We start from the raw sequence: 20393 nt of genomic DNA, 5'->3' as shown, positions 1-20393 counted from the left end.
TCTAAGTTAAACAAAGAATATGTACAATCGGATAAAAACAATTGATTTACTGGCATGTTCTACTATACCAGGTAAGTATACGCTAAAAAAAAAGAAAAAGAACAAAAAAAAACTATTTTCAGTATATTAACTAAAACCAAATCGAAAAAAACTATGCACTTTTTATAGAATTCTGAACTAGACCATGATTATGCACCAACAAATAATTACAAACAAAACAACACATAGGGAAGAAAAAAAAGATATACAACAATTTATTGGCTTTACAAAAAGAAAAAAGAAACCAGAATTTTATTAATAATTATTTATGTTTTTTCACATAAGCATTCACTTGGAAACTTGTTATTTATATCGTAGTCTAATGAGGAAATAAGAAGGTTATATCATAAATCATAATAATTAAATTATATAGTCAAATTACATGCAGTAACAAAATCTCAAGCATGAGTGATAATTTCAACTATAGTTTGGCTAAAAACATAATTACAAATTCAGTATCCTATAATTCCCTATGTCTCGGATTATAAAATTTTCTAGATAAAAGCACACAGTTTAAGAAACCATAAATGTTTTATGTTATTTTTATAATAGAAAAAAGATTGTAGAAATGATTATAACATTCTAATAAACATAAATTATGTATGTATATTTGCGAAAATCTGACTAAATAAGAAAAAGTCTAAAATATCTAATATAATGGGACATAATTAGGAGTATCATTTTTGAAATCTAATGGTAATTTCTAAAGTCAATATAAAAAAAAAATAGAGTAATATTTTATTTTTTCTACATACAGTAAAGTAACAGCTTTCAATTATTGCATATAAATTATATTCAAAATTTAGGGCCAAAGTTTGGAATTATACTTACTTTCTTTCTAATTTTAAGTATAAGTTATGGATATATATGACCAAAAAAGTTAATATATATCTAGAGAGAGAGCTGAATGCAACTTAGTTCCCTATCACACACTTCAATAACCCACAAAGATAAAAAAAAAAAAATGGGCATAGAGCTTCAGAATCACCAGAGCCACCATGAAGAAGCCAGTCCTGCAGAAGAGCCCATGTCACGGTGGCTGATAAATACGCCGGAACCACCAAGCATGTGGCAAGAGCTTATTGGGTACATAAGAACAAATGTCTTGGCCAAGAAGAAACATAAGAGGAACAAGACGAAGAACTCATCATCAAACCTTGTTTACTCTTGTCTTAAATCGGCTTTCCCTATACTTAGTTGGGGAAGACAATACAAACTCAACTTGTTCAAGAAAGATTTGATGGCAGGTCTCACTCTCGCTAGTCTTTGCATTCCTCAGGTAACTTTATCCACCAACTTTATCAAAAAAAGAAAAAAAACTTTACTCACCAATTGTAATCGGTATATGTCAATATTACCAATTAATGTTGGATTCTTAGTTATAGATACATTTTCAATTTCATGTTGCAGAGTATAGGATATGCTAATTTGGCTGGACTTGATCCAGAGTACGGTCTATGTAAGTCCAAAACTCTAATTGAAATTTGCATACTTCCTTATATTTTTGCAGCGAATATAATCAAAATAATATAAATAACAGATACAAGTGTGGTACCACCTCTGATATATTCGACGATGGGAACTTCGAGAGAGTTAGCCATTGGTCCTGTGGCTGTAGTTTCGCTTCTTCTGTCGTCAATGGTTCGTGACCTTCAAGATCCAGTCACCGACCCAATTGCTTACCGAAAAATTGTCTTCACTGTCACGTTTTTCGCTGGCGCGTTTCAAGCCATCTTTGGACTCTTCAGGCAAATAATTGCATAGAGATTCATATAATATTATAATGGTTGTTTTGGACCAACGACGACGACAAAGGTGTATTAATCTGATAAAAATATGTTATTATGATGTATCAGGTTAGGGTTTTTGGTGGACTTTTTGTCACATGCTGCACTTGTTGGGTTCATGGCTGGTGCTGCAATTGTCATTGGTTTACAACAACTTAAAGGTTTATTTGGTTTGACTCATTTTACCAATAAAACCGATGTAGTTTCGGTTTTATCTTCGGTTTTCCACTCGCTTCACCATCCGGTACGAACCGTTTTTTCTTATTTCTTTTTGTCTTCTTCTTTTCAAGTCTTTTTTTCGTTAAATATTTGTTTTAATTCTTAATTACTTTTTTTTCAGTGGCAACCTCTGAACTTTGTCATCGGTAGCTCATTCCTCATCTTCATCCTCCTAGCTAGATTTATCGTAAGTAAACCAAAATTTGCCGTGCATTTGTAATGTATATCCACTTCACAATAGTTTTACTTTTGAATTCAATTTTTTAATAATGATTTTTGTAAATACAGGGAAAAAGAAACAATAAGTTGTTTTGGATTCCAGCGATGGCACCGCTAATATCAGTTGTATTAGCAACACTAATAGTGTATTTATCCAATGCTGAGTCACGAGGGGTTAAGATTGTTAAACACATTAAACCAGGGTTTAACCAGCTTTCAGTTAACCAATTACAATTCAAAAGTCCACATCTTGGTCAAATCGCCAAAATTGGTCTTATTTCTGCAATCATCGCCCTAACGGTTAGTAATAAATATATGCTCTTACTTATAAATTATTAATCACTGATCAATCAGTAATTAATTGATTTAAAATGAATGAAATAATACAGGAAGCAATCGCAGTGGGAAGATCGTTTGCGACGATCAAAGGATATCGTTTGGATGGGAACAAAGAGATGATGGCTATGGGATTTATGAATATCGCTGGTTCTTTATCTTCTTGCTATGTAGCTACCGGTAAATTCACTTTTCTTTTCGATCTTCTTGTCTTTTTGCGTAACTTAACCCAGTTTAGTAATTAAAATTAGGCATGTCCATTTTTTATAAACGTTGTGTATTAACACTTATGGTGGAATTCGGACATATAAAATTCATTATTTGAAGCGTACATTTATCCTGGTGGTATGGATAATTCGGACATATAAAATTCATTATTTGAAGCGTACGCTATAAATTCTAGTCGGATATTTCATATATTCAAATCATAATCGAAATTTTCACTAAGTTACAACACGTGTTATTAAGTATTTCGGGTAATTATATGTAATTTATAGATAATTTTGGATAAAATATGAAAAAACAGGGTCTTTCTCAAGAACGGCGGTGAATTTCAGTGCTGGTTGCGAGACGGTGGTTTCAAACATTGTAATGGCGATTACAGTGATGATTTCACTAGAAGTTTTGACGAGGTTTCTCTACTTCACACCAACGGCGATTCTTGCCTCCATAATCCTCTCGGCGCTTCCAGGTCTCATTGATGTCTCTGGTGCTTTACACATTTGGAAACTCGATAAACTCGATTTTCTCGTCCTCATTGCCGCCTTCTTCGGCGTCCTCTTTGCCTCCGTCGAGATCGGTCTTCTTCTCGCCGTGAGTTTTTCCTTATCCCTCACTGCTTTTATTTTTCTTGCTTTATTAGATTTTTATCCATGCCAACGTATTACTACATTTTAAATATAATCTTATTTTTTGTAAATAATTACATAGGTATGCCATTAGAAATAAAATTTTAAAGAGTAAATTAATTCATTTCTTTAAAAATAAAAAAGTCAAATACTAATTTAATTCATTAAATTTAACTCAAAAACGAAATACATTATTAATTTCCAAAAAATTAACCAATTAAAATCAACAAATTAGATTTGATATCTAAATTATCATATTAATTTTTTATTAATTATTATAGTTCACCTCTCATCTTTATATGATTCTATTTTTGCGAAAAAATAATATCATCGTTATAAAAAAATAATTAGAATTTTTTCGCATATGCCACAATTTGAATTTTTAAAAACGAATATAAACTGTTCAATACATGAAAAATACTATAACGGGTCAAAAGTAGATTTAAGAATTTTTTTTACTGAGTACTGTGTCATAATTTGAATATTTATATTCAATTTCATACATATTATTTTAAAATTTATAATCTTATATACTACAATAATTAATAACATATTAGATTTTTTAATGTGTATGATGTGATTCAATTTTTAATACAAGCTGAAAAATCCTAGAATTGACGGGTTTAAATCAATATTAATACAAGATGGTATACTACAGGTGAAACTCTAAAATTAACAATCAAAATACAAGTATATAATTTTAAACACTAAACAATATAAATAATATCAACAAAACATATACAACTCGCAGTTTACTATACATTTAAAATCAAATAAAATAATATCATATATTTATAATCAACTTTACAATAAAAGTTTTTAGTTTAACTAAAATATAAGCCTACCTGCTGTATAATGCAAGTTAAAATTATAAATAAGCAGATTACCATCACGATGGATGTACCTTCTCACATACACACCTATCAAAAACTTAAAACCTTTCAAAACCTCTTGGTATATTCAAATTAGGATTCTTCATTCATGGAATCATTATTCCAAGGGTTTTGGGATGTCTTATGAAATGATTTTGGCAAAAGAGGATGTAAATTTTTTTGAATAAAAAGTAGTCAGCAAAACATATGTTTTATTGGGATTTTTTAGATAATTAAATCAGAGAATAGGGCTGGGCATATGAGTAACACATTCGAGTTCGGGTAGAACCCGTTCGGGTTTGGGATTAATGGGTATATGATTTACTACCTAATAGAATAATTCTAAATATTCGGTTCGGGTCGGTCCAGTTGGGTTTGAGTCAGTTTGGATAAAAAGTTTCAGGCCCTAAAAATACTCAAAAAAATAGAAACGGGTATTTTGTATGTAGATAGTGCGTCTCCAAACAAAAAAAACTTTTAAATTTATTAAGTTTTAATAAATTTAATTATATTTGAATATATTTTACTAAATTTTGACAAATATAACAAATAATTTTGACAAACATAACAAACATAACAAAATATACAATTTAATTTATACAAAATATTAATAGCACGGGTTATGATCTAGTTTATTAACTATATAATTGAAACTATTGTTTTTACTCAAGATTGATTGATGCCCTGAGGAAGTCAACAAAACTCTTTATATTCAATCATGTGAATTATTCCTATAGACAACAAAAGCGTCGATATCTCATATATTTTCTAACCAATAAAACTGCTATATAAAAATGCTACTAGGCCGACCAAATTCGCTGTGCATAGACAGACCCTGTACGACAAAACAATCAATAATGTATACTGTTTCATTCAAGTGGCAAATAAGTACACAAAAAATCAAATACATATGTTTAAAGTACCTTTGAAAAACTGGCTGTGAGAATGGATACTTGTGATCGATCTTTATCCTTTTGATCAGCTTAATCAGTTGTGATCTTACACTGTGAATTTTGATGGATAAGACTATGTATATAACAGAGTTATTTGTATATATGTAGGTGGGGATATCGTTTGCAAGAATAATGTTGAGTTCGATAAGACCAAGCATTGAGGCCTTAGGGAGGTTATCAAAAACAGATATCTTCGGTGACATAAATCAGTATCCAATGGCAAATAAGACTGCAGGATTATTGACTCTTCGAATCAGTTCTCCTTTGCTATGCTTTGCTAATGCCAATTTTATAAGAGACAGGTCATTAATCAATATTTATCTTCTTCTTTTTTTTTTTTTTTTGTTCAAACATCATTAGTTACTCTTGTGAAACTCTTATCAGTTTGACAAAAAAAATAAATATTTTTTCTTCTTTCAGAATATTGAATTCAGTTCAAGAAATAGAAGGAGAGGAGAATGAACAAGAAGTTCTAAAAGAAAATGGTCTTCAAGTAGTAATTCTCGACATGTCTTGTAAGCACATCCCACATTCTATCATGATATACTAATTTATAGAAAATGTTTTATTGTATATATAGTAGAGGTACTGAATCTTACATGTAACAAAATATTGGTGAAGGCGTGATGGGCGTAGATACATCAGGAGTATTTGCACTTGAAGAACTACATCAAGAGCTAGCTTCTAATGACATCCGGGTACATCTTTATTTCTCAATCAAATGTTATTCATTCACTATAGTTACATATGTGGGTTCATTGGATTTTCAAATTACCAATATTTGTTTTATGTTTGTGGGCTGCAGTTAGTCATCGCTAGTCCCAGATGGAGGGTACTTCACAAATTGAAGCGAGCAAAATTGGACGAGAAAATAAAGACAGAAAATATATATATGACAGTAGGAGAAGCCGTAGATATTTATGTAAGAGCAAGATCTACGTCCCACGAGTTGTGTTGATATATATATGTAAGAAACAGTACAACTCAAACATATAACCTAGTGATAATTTTATTGTTTTCTCATATAGCCTATAGTTTTTATTTAATGTACACCTGACTAAAAAGTACAAATTTCAATGCATAAGGCTACAAAATATTCTTCTTCTTTTTTTTCTTTTTTTCTTTTTATTTTCTTTTACATCTTTTGGTTTGGCTTACAATTTTTTTTTACATCTTTTGGTTTGGTTTACATTCCTAAGTGTTTTTTTAAGAAAAATAAATAAAATAATACAAGGATATATATAGCAGTGAATTGGAATCAGAACTTACATTGGTGTCTTGGTGAGTGAATAATCATATGAATCTTCCACTTTGAACATCATCACGAACAATTCACAATGTTTAAGCAAAAACACCTTGAGATAGTGTTTAACGGTCGGAAAATATAGCCGTTGAAGGAAAGTCAAATATTTGACCATTAAGTAGATATTGCCGAAGCCTCTCCATATGCTGAGAGAGTAGCCATTGCGAGGTAAAGAGGACTAGTTGACTTTTATGTTTTGTTTTTACAATTAATTATTGACAAAATAAACGATATATGCTGGTTAATCTGAACGTTATTAATTGATCCCAATACTCCTATATGAATTTTCTGTGGCAAAAAATAACATCATATTCTTAATTCGTTCAAAGAACAAAACCCTTTTAATCTCTCTTAATCTCTTCCATACATTTCTAACCAAATCTCTCTTATACCTAACCTCTCCTTCTTTCATGGTTCTCTTTTCTCTCGTCCGTACATCTCTCATATATATATAGGCACTTTTGCCTCCAATGATCAGATTTTCGCATTCCCTAAACCAAAATAAAGAAGAGTCTTTGAGTTTGTTGGTTGCATTGATCGGATATAAGAGACATGGGTCGAGTGAAATTGGAGATAAAACGAATAGAAAACACAACGAATCGACAAGTTACATTCTCCAAAAGACGAAATGGTCTTATAAAGAAAGCTTATGAATTGTCCATTCTTTGTGACATCGACATTGCTCTCCTCATGTTCTCTCCCTCTGATCGCCTTAGCCTCTTTTCGGGCAAAACAAGGTTTTTTGTTGTTGTTGTCTTATAACATTTTCTTTCGGTTAATTGTACAAAACATGGAAACATTCATTTGATCTATATTTATTCGTTAAACTCTTGTCAGGATTGAAGACGTTTTCTCTAGATACATCAATCTTTCTGATCAAGAACGAGAGAAGTAAGCTGACCTTTCAAGGCTTTAATAGATTCTCTAAAGATATTCCACTCATTTGTTCTTAATATTTCTCTTTCATTTTGTTTTAGTGCTCTAGTATTCCCCGATCAAAGTCGACGCCCGTATGTATCTTACTCTTATTCCGATAAATAATTAAACATATAATAACCGTATATTTATAATCATCAAAATCTAATTGAGTTTTTCATATTTTGACAACTCTATCTTGCAGAGATTTCCAGAGCAAAGAGGTATGTAATTAGATTAAGCATATTGTGCATGTGTCATGTGTGTATATATACCTAGCTCCTTTTCAATGAAGGACAATTATACATTTCAGATTATTGATCTCGAAATTTTCTTGTCACGTGACAGTATCTACTCCGGACTTTGCAGCAACTCAAGGCTGAGAATGATATTGCTCTTCAACTTACCAAGTCTCAAATTCTTTCTCTACTTTCATTATTATATAACTACGTTATTTGCAATAATTCGGAAGTTGATTTTCTTTATTTTTCTCTTATTGGATGATTTTAAAAAAGCCCTACAGCTATCAACTCCGACGTCGAGGTGAATCTTCTATTTTTTTCCTCTAGCTAATAACTTTACTTTATGTTATTTACTCTCTAATCATCAATTTTAGGAACTTGAGCATGAAGTTTATAAGTTACAACAACAACTTCTCATGGCAGAGGAAGAACTAAGGTCTTCTTTTTATAACCAAAAACACAGTGAATGTGATACAATGTATGAAAATTTATGTAACTAATACTTATATCCAAATTATATATATAATTAGGAAATACGAACCAGATCCAATCAGGTTTACAACAATGGAAGAGTACGAAACTTGTGAGAAGCAGCTCATGGACACCTTAACACGTGTCAATCAACGACGGGTCAATAATTTAAACTCCCCTTTATTTTTTTCTAAGCATAATGTATTCAACAATATCTATTAGTAACTAAATAATTTCTTGAGACGCAGGAACATATATTGAGTCAAGACCAATTATCTTCATATGAAGCATCTGCTTTACAACAACAGCAAAGCATGGGTGGGCCTTTTGGAAACGACGTCGTTGGAGGATGGCTGACTGAAAATGGGCCTAACGAAGCCCATTTATTCGACGCATCGGCACATTCAGCAATGTATGAAACTTTATTGCAAGGAAGTAGCTCAAGCTCGAACCAAAACAACATTATGGGTGAATCCAATGTGTCAAATCATAACGGTGACATGTTTCAAGAATGGGCCCAAGCCTATAATTCTACTACGGCCCATAACCCTTCGACTCTATTTCCTCCTATGCAGCATCAGGTTCTATATTTTCTCTTTTTCCGAAATAAATTAAAATTGTTTCACTAATTTTTTTTTTTGCTTTTAAATATGTTAGCATGGACTGGTGGTTGATCCCAATATAGAAGAAATTGAAATACCGGTTATGAAGAAGGATGCACAAGCAGACCACGAGGTCTCCGACTATGATATAAGAATGCCTCAGCTCAGTAGCCAATAATCTCAAGGAATTTCAATTTTACCATATATTATTGACATAATTTATACGTTTTTTCTTTTATTTTTTAGAAAAGTTAACAATATATATACGGTTTTATTTATCTATGAAGACAAGATATTACTATATATATGTTTATATAAAACACAACTTCCACACTTAAGAGTTAAGACCTTAACCTTTTATTGACTTGTATATTGTACATAACGTTTCTATTATAAAAAAAACATTTTACTGTTAAACAATGTATATACTATATATTATGTATATAAAACATGAAAAACATGTTTTGCTCTCAAATATGCATATGATTATGTCAATTTTGCTTGTCTAATTTTTTTAAAAGATCATTCAACTTTTGGTTGAGTGAAGATAATCATAATTTTGTTTGGACTTATTTAAGTATAAAACAGTTGAAAGAGAAATTTAACTTAAAACAAAAAAACAAAAAACGGAAAGAGTGATTTTTTAAAATTTTTAGTTTTTTTATTTGATATCACTAACGTACGCGGGTTTAAACGTTCTAGTGGAGACACTATGGTTAGTATTTAGAAAATTATTTTGATCTATCGAATTTTAGTGGGTGCAGTTGCTCAATACTTGTAATACATGCAAATGCATATACCTCTATATTAATCTTTTTTTTTTTTGGTAGAATAGGAGGAGACTATGTCTCTCACCAATTCATTAAAAGAGAATAAAACGCCATACGTATATACGAACATTCTATAAGTGCGCAGACCCACTAATATCCTTTAAAAAAATAAAACAAATAAAATCAGGACTAATAGTAACATATGCATTTTTCTATTTTAAAAAAAAAACACTGGTTTCCATAAATTTGTGTGATATCTGGGAAAAAAAACATAAAATATTAATTTAGGCTTTTTTCTTTTATTATAAATTTTCTAAGAACTTCAAACTCGTATGTGTTATCCACTAATTAAGATGCATTGACAAAAAAGTAGTATCTAATAAAGTCAATATATTCTATAAATAATGGACCAATCAAGAAATTTGTGAGACAATCTTATATATACTTGTGCCCCCAAAAAAAAAAAAAAAAAAAAAAAATCTTATATATACTCATAGAGATCAATTATATAACCTTACGTAGACGATGAAGTGGTATGACGTAAAAACTGTCCTCTATATATGAAAAAAAGAAAGGTTAGTAACTTAGTATGTAGAATTTGAGTTGTATGTGTTAAACAAATTCACAGAAATTTAATAGTGTGTATCAAATGTATTATTCACAATGACTACAAAATAGATTTTGCTCTTGAAGAAGGTAGTTTGAATTTGAATCTGTTATAGCTTAACGAAAAACCGTCAAAACGATGAAACGGATGATTTTTGCATTGAAAGCAATATTATTTTCAAATTTGTCCTCGAAAAAGTGGTCTTATTTCCAAATTTTATTATTTTAAGAGGATATGAGTGATGTAGAAACTTGGCAAAAGCCTTTTAATGAAACACATCCACAAAATCTAGAGAAAGCAATAGAGCTCTGACATTTGGGATTTTCACAATTCAGTGATGACTTATTTTGGTAGAATCCAATCAGAACAATGTACCAATCATTATCTCCAGATTTCTTTCCTCATATATCACACTAAATCTCATTATTTTAAAGAAAATTTAGATTAGACCTGTGAAATACCAAACAATGCTTTTATGTCTAAAGACTAAAATTAGTTATTAATTTCTCCATTTTTGGACTGCCTATTTAAGTTTTTTTTTTTGGTGAGGTAAAGTATAGTTTAAGTCTTAAATGATGATTATATTTTTCATTTTAACATATTTGTTTGATGAGCCTGGCTATTTCATATTTTTGGATGTGTAATACTTAAATAAAATTAAATAGTTAAAAACTAATATTATTTTATCTGAAAATTAATATATAAATTAGAAATATGTTATAATTTAAAAAATATGTATAAACTATAAATGTTTTTTTTCTTCCTCAAAATATAAAGTTTGAAAAACAAATATGAAAATAAGTATATTAATGGCATAACTGTAATATATTAATGGCATAACTGTAATATAGTAATGGTATAACTGTAATATATTTTAACATATAGACTATTTTCATATTTTTATTAGATGATTTATTTTATTCTCTCTAGTGTGTGACATCAGCATTTTATGTTTAGATTTTTCCACCTCATCTTTTAATTTATAAACGATGTCAATCTTCCAATTAGGATAACCTTGTGTTCCGGATATTCGATAAACATGTCTGGCGATATGTTCGATGACCAATCGCCGTTGTTGAGTCCTTTATGTTTTCTTGAATCACCGGAACCGTGTATTCCGTTATTGGTATGCTTCTCTTTTTATCTCTCATGGATTTCATTGTAATTTATTAATGATAAAACTGTTGGATTCGTACAATTTAATTTACAGGATTGCCTGCCGAATTCAACAGTAGAAACCGAAAAACCGTATGTTGACCCTTTTGGATTGGTACCCGTCTCTACAATAGACGAAACTAACCTCTTGTTATCCTCTCAACAATCAAATCTAGTCACATATCAAGAGACATCAACTCTGGTACCAAAACCACTTGAAATGGTATATTACTTACACTTTGACATAGAGCAAGACATCTAAACCAACTAGGCAAATACTGATAGTATACTAATGATATGATTTGTTGTATTTTGTGTTAAAAGCACCAGAATCAGAACCAGAACCAGCACCAACATCAAAACCAAAATCAACATCAACACCAACACCAATACCAGAACCAGCACCAACACCAATACCAGAACCAGCACCAGCACCGTGTTGTACAACAACAACAACAACAACAACTAATCAATTCGCATGAGACGTGGTTACAGGATAAGTTATCAAACATGTTGAATACTATTCAGCAGGAGTCGAGTGTTTTTACAAGGGTAGAAAACGTTCTTTGGAGTGGTTTAATTATTATTTTTTACTATATTATATTTTAAGGTTATTCTTTATTTACTTTTTTTCAGAACCAAACAGAGATTGGTCAACAAGTGAGGCAAGCAAATAATGGATTTGCACATCCAACTGTGACGAATTCTCCACTTCAACTTCAAAACCGTTTTCTTCCAGTACCTTTGTATGAGATTAATTGATTTACAAACACTTCTATCATATAATAGAAAACTCTATTTTTTTTACATAAACTCATACTAATAAAAAAAATGATGAATTGATGCAGGATACCTCAACACCGTTCTAATGCATTTGGATCACTTTTTCCTCAAACTATGGGATCCGCTAGGTACATTATCTAAAATTTATTCCATATTAGTATATCCGCTAAATATAGTAGTCACTACATATCTGAAATGGTTTATAGAGCCTCTGTTTATCAAATACCTTATTGCTTCTGATTGGGAATCTAATTATGGTGTCTGAGTCCAGAGCAATTATGTACCATATAGTCCCAAAAATCTCACTCCAAAATGAGACTAGTACTACTACTCAAATGTAACACTTTGTATGCTTATAACATTGATCTATAAAGTTTTCGTAAGAGTATCATTTTCATGAAATATAGGCCACAGAACTATATGCCATATCAGACGCCTCATCAACAAGTCAGTTCTTCCTTTGGCATGTATCCACAGCAACCGCGCCCACCAGTGTTTGTCCGTAGGCAAAATGAACCTCCCAATATAAGGATGGTTAACAATAATGCTCTGTAAGATCAAATATTCCTTTGACTCCATTTTTAATTTATTTACAAAACAATATAGTATATTTTTACAAGTATAATATATTGGATTCACGCAGGACCAGGATACATCCGTTACAAAATCAAACAAATATGATCCCTCCCTTTAATGCTGTTCCCCAACGTACCATACCCCGACCTCAAATGTCTTCTAGATTATTTACCAGGTAACAAGTTATAATCTAATCGACTTAGCACAAGAGAGAACTTAAGTTTCTGTGTTCTTATATATGTTTTTGATTGCTGCATTTGAAAACTCTAATTCTCTCTTTTTATACCTCATTGTTATAGGCAACATGGCGGTATGCAAACATCGGTGAATCAGTCTCCATTGAGGTTTAGGTTACCCAACATTAACAATCGTCAGGCCCCTGTACGTCCAAACGCAAACGCAATCATACCCCCACAGGTACTATTTCTTTTATGCAATGAATAATGTATTTATATGAAGTTTTCATCAATATTACACAAATGAATACACATGCACTACAAAAGCATTATTGTTAATATCAATGTTACAGGGTGAAATTTTAGGATGTCGACGAAGAAGTTACCCAAGTCGATTTGAATTTGGACAATCATCATCATCTTCGGCTCAACGAAGGGTACACAGTTTTTAGAGTCTCAAATTTTTTTAACGTAGAAAAAATTTCATGAAAAAGAAATTTAAACATGAGTTAAATCAAATAATGCAGAGAATTGTACCAGCAAGCGAAAATGTTGGCTCAACTTCAATCAATCATGGAAATGCTGAACAAAGGTTATTTTTTCTCCATTTTTTTCTATTGACTTATCACACATTTTTCAAATATTTGTTTCATATATATACTCTGCCTTTTTTTTATTTATTAATCTGATACAGTTAACTAGTTAAGTAATCATAGGTAATATATCTCAAAATTATTCTTAGGAACATAACAAGAGCATCCATTTTTCAGGGGCACAAATACTATATACGATCCAAGATACGAAAGCTTCGGTTTATGTATTGATCCACACTTGAGAAAGTATGCTATGACGCTATAACAGGTAATTCGTTCCTTTAAAACCAAAAATTGTTTGTTGATAGATTTAGTGAGTTTTAGTTGATTTTAAGACTATAATATTAATGGTTGTTCAAAAAAACTATAATATTAATTCGTGATTTGTTAATTTTTGAACTACAGGTTGCTGCAGATCTATCCTCAAACCTTAAATAAGTGAGCTTATGATGCTTAATGGTGCATGATGCTCCATCTTCTTTTCTTGTTTTCTCTCTTATGGTACCTGTGATTTCTCGTGGCAACGTTATGTGGACACCTTGTTTTACAGGTTATCTTGTACTTTTTCTTTTTCTTTTCCTCCATTGCTATAACATTTTTGAGCCAATGTAATATCATAGGCTCATAGCAACTCATATTCTGATTTCTTTTCATTTCAATTACCTCTTAAGACTTGAGTTACAAACTGCACAATCTGAAATATTATTATTTGCTATGATAATAAGCAGAAAATAAATTGAGACTTGTTTAAAGAAATAAGCCTCTAGCTAGTCAAACAGGTTTTCAAATCCAAATAAAAATCAACATTTCTGATCTCACTATGACCTATATTTTATATACTGGTTGAAAAAAAACGAATCCATAATGGTTCTAAACATTTTATCAGAAATTTATTGAGCAAGCAGAGTTTTTTAAAACATTGTACACAAAAACCATAATTTGAAAGAGAAGTCGTAGAAGCTTAGGTACATACCCATTTGTGAGATATCTCGTTTATTTTTGTCTTATAACATGCATTCTCTTGCCATCAGGGCTCGACGACGCCTTGCGATTCACCTAATATCATTTTGGATTTTGGTTCGAACTCGAATTACTCCTGCGTAAGAGTAAATCATAGCTGACAGACAAAAAAAAAAAATCAATTATAATTTAAAATAATTAAACCATAAATAAAAAGAAGGTTGAATTAAATTGACCTTGGCTGATTTGAATGATGGGCCGAATTAGCTATCATATGGGCTTGTTTGGGCTCGGGCTCAGGTCCCCAATCCTCGACGATGTCATTTAGAAGGATCCCGTCCATGCTTTGTTGGTTACTTTGTGCTTCGCAGGACTTTCTCAACAAATGTTCCTGCATTTATCAAATTACTCCTATCAATATTCCCTCTCTTACATTGCAATTACATAACAGACATTGTGTTAATATGCATCACCCTTCTCTGGACGACACGTGTCAACGTATTGATGAGGTTAGCTTCACATGCTTCAATCTCCTCCATTGATGTTAGCCTCATTGGATCTGGTTCGAATTTCCTATGTATATTTTATAATCTTAAATATACATATTGATTATAAAAGCGTATTGATTAAATAGGACTAATTGAAGGAAAATACCTGAGTTCTTCCTCTGATATCTGAAGCTGTTGTTGTAATCTACAAACTTCTTGCTCAAGTTCCTTTAAAAACTTAAATATAATTAGAAAAATCCTTGTGAAATTAGTAAAATTGAGGAATTATTGTGAAATTTATACCACCTCGACATTGGAGTTGGTGGCTTCTGGACTGTACCAGAGTGTCATGAGGTAAAGATTAGCTAGCAGATTTTGTTTCTTAAAACATATAAACAAGATGAAACAAATTTATTATAAGGATTAATGAGGAATAAACCGAGGTTCGTTGATTTGGAGAGCCATGTCATCCTCAATTTTGAGTTTTTCCAAAGTCCTTAACAAATACTGTCACACACGAAAAAAAAAAATGCTGATTAAACACTAAAATATTCAACTTTGTTCAAAAAAAAAAAACTTAAATATTCATATGTAATTAGAATATAATCATACACTTGGTAACAGCTTATGGACCCAATATACTAATATTTTTTTTATGGGATTAGTCTCACCTCTTTGTTTTGGATACCTCTGCAAAACAGAGAAGAAGAGTTGAGTAACACAACAATATATGAAATAAAGTATGTACTAGTATATTAAATTGAATTATATGATACTCACTGGCGCTTGCTCTGATCAGGGAAAACTATGGCGCTGAAATTTTATCAAAAAATACAAAAATAAATTACATGTGGATACAGAAATTAATAAACCAAGTACACTAATGCGATGATTATAGACATACTTTTCTCTTTCTTGATCAGGAAGATTGATGTACCTCGCCAAAACGTCCTCGATCCTGAAATCAACTCAAGACTAAGATTATGGAGATACAACATCGTGCATGTGTTTATTTACATATATTTTCATAGATGTTATGTATCGTTGAAGAAGACAGAGAACAAACCAAGTCTTATAGAGAAAACGGTGGGAGCAACCCGGTGAATGAAGGAAAGAAGAAGCTATGTATAAGTAGAATCGGTTGGTTTTCTTATTTTACAATTAATGAAGAAATTGTTTTTCAACTTTTAATTTCTAAAAAACCATATAATGATAAGTTTTATTTGATGGGCCTCACACTGAGTCATTGCATGTACCGATGTCACTGAAACACGACGTGTTTCGTTTTGGAGTGCCACATATAGTACGAACTTGATCGACTAGAGAGCAGAGCATGGCCATGTCGGAATAACAAATAATATACTATTGTAATAGCAAATGGTGAAAATTTATCAAAAAATCCTTCAAAATGTTTAACAAGTGGAAATTTTATATGTTAAATCGACTGGAAAGCTAATATAACACTTGATTTTGTGGTGTTTTCTAATGATTTTTTTTTGTTTATTTTGTAACAAATTGACAACAAAAATTAAAGATTGTTTGCGGACTGTTTCTTTATTTTTTAAGTTCCGGGGCTATTTACAAAGTATTTCGGAACTTTCTCTATTTACCGAAAACATCCGATACCTTTACTATTTACTAAATAACCCCGAACTCTGTTGTTATTTATAGAAAAGCGCAGCAGCGATTTTTTCTATTTACATAAGAAATCCTGAAACTCTTACTATTTTTGAAATGTTCTGCAACTTTTATATACTAAAATCTTCAGTAATATGTAAAAACGTGTCAACCCTCAGTTGCACCTCTAATACTGAATAACAAAGCAGTGGGGGAAAAAATCAAAATTACTACGTAGTACAAAAAATACAGATCCACTATTCGGTGGCTTCCACCAACAATTTTTTTTTTGATAAAAAGAATATATGGCTTGTCCGTTTTGTCTTTTAATCAAATGATATGGACAGTACATGTATATGCAAAACATGGTTACACTTTAATTAAGATGAAAAAGCCTAAGGAGAAGATTCTAGAAGAGCATGGAACGTTCTAGAAGAAGAAATGGACATACCTTGTTTGACCGGAAAAGAGACATAGTCGATCAGAGGGAGAGAACATGAGGAGGGCAAGATCGATGTCACAAAGTGTTGACAATTCATAAGCCTTTTTTATTAAACCTTTTTTACGTTTTGAGAACGTAATTTGTCGGTTCGTGCTCTTCTCTATACGCTTTAACTCCAATTTAACCCGACCCATATCCGATGGTCACTGCAAAATAATCAAAACACAATCTATTATTAGTTGGCACGAGAGAAATTGATCGAATGCAAAATTGTATATTTAAGTAAATGAGTCGACGAAAGGAGAGTTTTTAGGTTTGTGTTAAGAGAGAGAGAGAGAGAGAGAGAGAGAGAGAGAGAGAGAGTTACAAATGGTGAGCGGATAGAATTTTTGATCTTAATTTAGACGAATCTGCCATATGGCTAGGTACATCCCTTACATTTATACTCATTTTATATAATATTTGTAAAAATGTAGTTTACTCTTATTATATAACCAAGTGTTGTTACTTAAAACTTTAACCCAAAAAAAAGATGTATTTTATTCAATGTTCATATTTAACATTATAGGTTTCTTGGCACTTGCCTAAAGGCTCATATATACGTGGGTGCGTATGCGTATGGATAATATATATAGTAAATACATCAAACACATATATATTTCCTAGTCTGCCTCTAATTTTTATATATAGCTTGTTCTAGCTAGTGTGATTTGTACATTGTATATACACTGTGTGTTTTCTCTTCTGTGAAATTAAAGACTCAAACCTTATGTGTTTTCTCTTTTTGTCAATAACATGTACATGTGTTTGAATTTATTGGTAACCCAACAAAACAAGCACAATCCATTACACATTATAATGGTGTGTATGAGATATTAGATGGTGTAAGAGAGACATGATGGGTATACATATAGCGAGTGAAGTTGAAGCTTATAACGAAGGTGCCTCTCGATGAAGGAGCTTCAAAAGGAAGCAAATTAGGTTAGGGCTCTATGGAATAATTCTTGATGTTACCATATATTTTATAGAAATATTGTACATGACGACCACCTGGTCTCAGTTTACGACACGTGGGGGATTTGTTTGTTTGTGTTGTCTCGGTCGTTGTTGTTACGTGCCGACAAGGGGAATGATATTAACATAGAGGGGGAAAAAAGAGAGAGATCTTCAATGTGAAGTTTGCTCTGTGTATATAAATATTTTTACATCTTTCGACTTATTCTATTAATTCTTCAAATCATAATAAAAATTAAACCACTTTTGATTACTTGTTTCTTAATTTCCAAGATAATTAATTATAATTTATCTATTAATATTTGTCTACCAAAATCTAACACTTAAAATTAGCAATTTATCTTAATTAAATAAATATTGTTAAACTTTGTCTTTTGTCACACTAGTCATAACTGAGATTGATCAGTTCGTTCCATTTCTATAGAATTCAACTTATACGTTGAATCCGATAGAAAGAAAATAGAAAAGTAATTTGAATTTTTTTTCATCCACAAACAAAACTTGTTGAAACTTGAAACATTGAATAATCTAATAAAAGTATAAAAAAAAATATAAAAAATATATGTTTACCAATTATCCAATTTATTTCTGCATATTTTGTAAATTAAAAAGTAATTCAAATACGTTTCATGTCGACAAAATGTTGAATGTACAAGTGGTTTATGCTAATTTAATCACTGTCAATTCACTGAAACGAATAAATCGAGTAATTACTTTTTTAATTGACAAATTACAAAACTATAGAAACATTAAGGGCATAATTGAAATTTCCAATAAATTGAAGAGCAAAAACCCTAGAAAATTGACACGGACTATAAAAAGGTGACGAAGCGGCGCTTTTTCGGTTTGGTCATCGTGCTCCTCTTCTCCTCCACCGCACAGATCCAAGACATTTTGATTACACTCCATCGCCGGCGAAAATGGTGACGGAAAAGAAAACGGTGCGCCTTATTCTCTCCCATCAAAGTTTTATCCCTTTTCCTCATCATCTAGATATCGTTTACGATCTCAATGTACTAATATGTTTCTGGGTTTATTGCTTAATTGCAGAAGAAGTCTCATGAGGGTATCAACAGTAGGTTGGCTCTTGTTATGAAGAGTGGTAAATACACTCTTGGTTACAAGTCTGTTCTCAAATCCCTCCGTGGCTCCAAAGGTAATTGCGTCGAACACTTGGTCTGCATACCTAAATGTTTTAGCTTTTTGTAGTTTGTTATTGATTCTGGTTTTTGCTTATGTTCACAGGGAAACTGATTCTAATCTCCACCAATTGCCCACCGTTGAGAAGATCAGAGATTGAGTACTACGCAATGCTCGCTAAAGTTGGTGTCCACCATTACAATGGAAGTAAGTTCCTTTCTTCTTTAGCTCGTCCAGTTTTTAAAGATTCATTGTTCTCTTGTTTTTGTGAAGGTTTTCATTGTGTATAATAACTGAGAATGTATAATCTTAAGTAGATGAAAGTGTTAAAATCTGCTTCTATAGACCATTAAACTGATGATGGAAGTATGATCTCAAGTCGAAGAAACTGTAATGTATATTGACGTGAAGTCTTGATCTTTCGCAAGTTCACGATCGGTTTGAACTGCTGTTGGTGTCTCTGTATGTGGTTATTGCAAATATTGACATGGTTCATAATACCAAAGATTGCTCTGTTGGTCTATGATTTCGCATTGTTAGATTTTGACTCTTAGACAAAACTTGATCTTGCTCGATGATAATACTCGAAGGAGCGTTTTAATACATTATCTTGATGATTTCATCAAAGAAAGTAGATGAATGTTTATTCTATTGAACATAGTTTCATGTTTCAACGCTCATTCATCGGTTATTCCTCTTGTATCTACCACTTTGGCTTAACTGTGTTTTTCTTCTCTCCTTGTTAATGGCTTTCAGATAACGTTGATTTGGGAACAGCTTGCGGAAAGTACTTCCGTGTTTCTTGTCTGAGCATTGTTGATCCTGGTAAAAGAGCTAGCTACTTGCTTATATATTGCTGCTGGTTCTTCATTGATAGATCTACTAATGATTTTGTCTTTCGACTTGTTTCAGGTGATTCTGACATTATCAAGTCAATTCCTGGTGACCAGTGATACAATTTTCAGATTTTATTTTTCCCAGACTTTTTACCCGTCTTTGTATTCGAGTCTCTCAAAATTTTATGAGCAATAGACATTGTGTTTCTTCTTTGTCAAGTTTTCTTATATTGAGGACCGGAAAAGAAATTTCTTTAAAAGCAGCTTACAACACAAGTTTACGCATTTTCTCATCATGGTTCTTGAAAATAAGCCAATAAGTTTGTTTGACAGGAAGGTCGCTTACTACTGAAAACGATCAAATACAAATTACTCCTTTTTCTAAACCTAATACTGGTTTGATTGTAGTCACAATCATGTTAGTTTGAAT

At 31.5% G+C, this 20393-nt stretch overlaps 5 protein-coding genes and 1 long non-coding RNA gene across 10 annotated transcripts; 4 read left to right on the top strand and 2 right to left on the bottom strand.

Annotated features, from left to right (window-relative positions):
• Window positions 1-837: 837 nt before the first annotated feature.
• On the bottom strand, window positions 838-1785 carry AT1G77992. The gene is made up of 2 exons (NR_139961.1): window positions 1598-1785; window positions 838-1335 (listed from the first exon to the last, which is right to left on the bottom strand). It is a non-coding gene; the product is annotated as an other RNA (long non-coding RNA).
• On the top strand, window positions 844-6429 carry AST56 (STAS domain / Sulfate transporter family). Its single transcript, NM_106448.4, has 12 exons — window positions 844-1318; window positions 1450-1498; window positions 1580-1787; window positions 1896-2070; window positions 2167-2232; window positions 2334-2564; window positions 2654-2780; window positions 3127-3413; window positions 5382-5575; window positions 5694-5788; window positions 5895-5971; window positions 6079-6429. Exons 1-12 carry the CDS (start codon window positions 947-949, stop codon window positions 6229-6231), a joined length of 2034 nt encoding a protein of 677 aa, NP_565165.2. The 5' UTR covers window positions 844-946; the 3' UTR covers window positions 6232-6429.
• A 580-nt stretch (window positions 6430-7009) lies between these two features.
• On the top strand, window positions 7010-9355 carry AGL66 (AGAMOUS-like 66). The gene is made up of 10 exons (NM_106447.4): window positions 7010-7313; window positions 7414-7467; window positions 7554-7586; window positions 7697-7715; window positions 7840-7901; window positions 8007-8034; window positions 8108-8169; window positions 8264-8363; window positions 8453-8785; window positions 8862-9355. The coding sequence occupies exons 1-10, from the start codon at window positions 7129-7131 to the stop codon at window positions 8982-8984; spliced, it is 999 nt and encodes a 332-aa protein (NP_177921.2). The 5' UTR covers window positions 7010-7128; the 3' UTR covers window positions 8985-9355.
• A 1269-nt stretch (window positions 9356-10624) lies between these two features.
• AT1G77960 (repressor ROX1-like protein) lies at window positions 10625-14175 on the top strand. Of its 2 annotated transcripts, NM_106445.4 has the most exons (13): window positions 10625-10732; window positions 11192-11309; window positions 11394-11561; window positions 11663-11890; window positions 11975-12084; window positions 12187-12249; window positions 12529-12672; window positions 12765-12872; window positions 12997-13114; window positions 13227-13310; window positions 13401-13465; window positions 13644-13734; window positions 13872-14154. In NM_106445.4, exons 2-12 carry the CDS (start codon window positions 11223-11225, stop codon window positions 13729-13731), a joined length of 1263 nt encoding a protein of 420 aa, NP_177919.2. In that variant the 5' UTR covers window positions 10625-10732; window positions 11192-11222; the 3' UTR covers window positions 13732-13734; window positions 13872-14154. The 2 variants fall into 2 exon arrangements, with proteins under 2 accessions (NP_177919.2, NP_001319399.1); NM_001334808.1 differs by lacking the exon at window positions 10625-10732 and having other exon boundaries at window positions 11171-11309; window positions 13872-14175.
• Window positions 13002-17372, bottom strand: AGL67 (AGAMOUS-like 67; the record flags this gene model as incomplete). Of its 4 annotated transcripts, none has more annotated exons than NM_001124144.1 (11): window positions 13002-13076; window positions 14440-14583; window positions 14663-14817; window positions 14900-14999; window positions 15081-15142; window positions 15221-15248; window positions 15354-15421; window positions 15586-15604; window positions 15695-15727; window positions 15819-15872; window positions 16983-17167. In NM_001124144.1, the coding sequence occupies 10 exons, from the start codon at window positions 17165-17167 to the stop codon at window positions 14529-14531; spliced, it is 759 nt and encodes a 252-aa protein (NP_001117616.1). In that variant the 3' UTR covers window positions 13002-13076; window positions 14440-14528. The 4 variants fall into 4 exon arrangements, with proteins under 4 accessions (NP_001117616.1, NP_001322358.1, NP_001322357.1 ...); NM_001334807.1 differs by lacking the exon at window positions 13002-13076 and adding an exon at window positions 13989-14160 and having other exon boundaries at window positions 16983-17291; NM_001334806.1 differs by lacking the exon at window positions 13002-13076 and adding an exon at window positions 17341-17372 and having other exon boundaries at window positions 14281-14583; window positions 16983-17179.
• Window positions 17373-18784: 1412 nt separating this feature from the next.
• On the top strand, window positions 18785-20332 carry AT1G77940 (Ribosomal protein L7Ae/L30e/S12e/Gadd45 family protein). Its single transcript, NM_106443.5, has 5 exons — window positions 18785-18928; window positions 19038-19143; window positions 19233-19334; window positions 19884-19952; window positions 20040-20332. Exons 1-5 carry the CDS (start codon window positions 18908-18910, stop codon window positions 20078-20080), a joined length of 339 nt encoding a protein of 112 aa, NP_565164.1. The 5' UTR covers window positions 18785-18907; the 3' UTR covers window positions 20081-20332.
• The last annotated feature ends 61 nt before the right edge of the window (window positions 20333-20393 follow it).

Source organism: Arabidopsis thaliana, assembly GCF_000001735.4.
Source record: "Arabidopsis thaliana chromosome 1 sequence".
Classification (NCBI taxonomy): domain Eukaryota; kingdom Viridiplantae; phylum Streptophyta; class Magnoliopsida; order Brassicales; family Brassicaceae; genus Arabidopsis; species Arabidopsis thaliana.
Note: the sequence above shows the minus strand (reverse complement) of the source record. Positions and strands in the feature narration are given on the sequence as shown.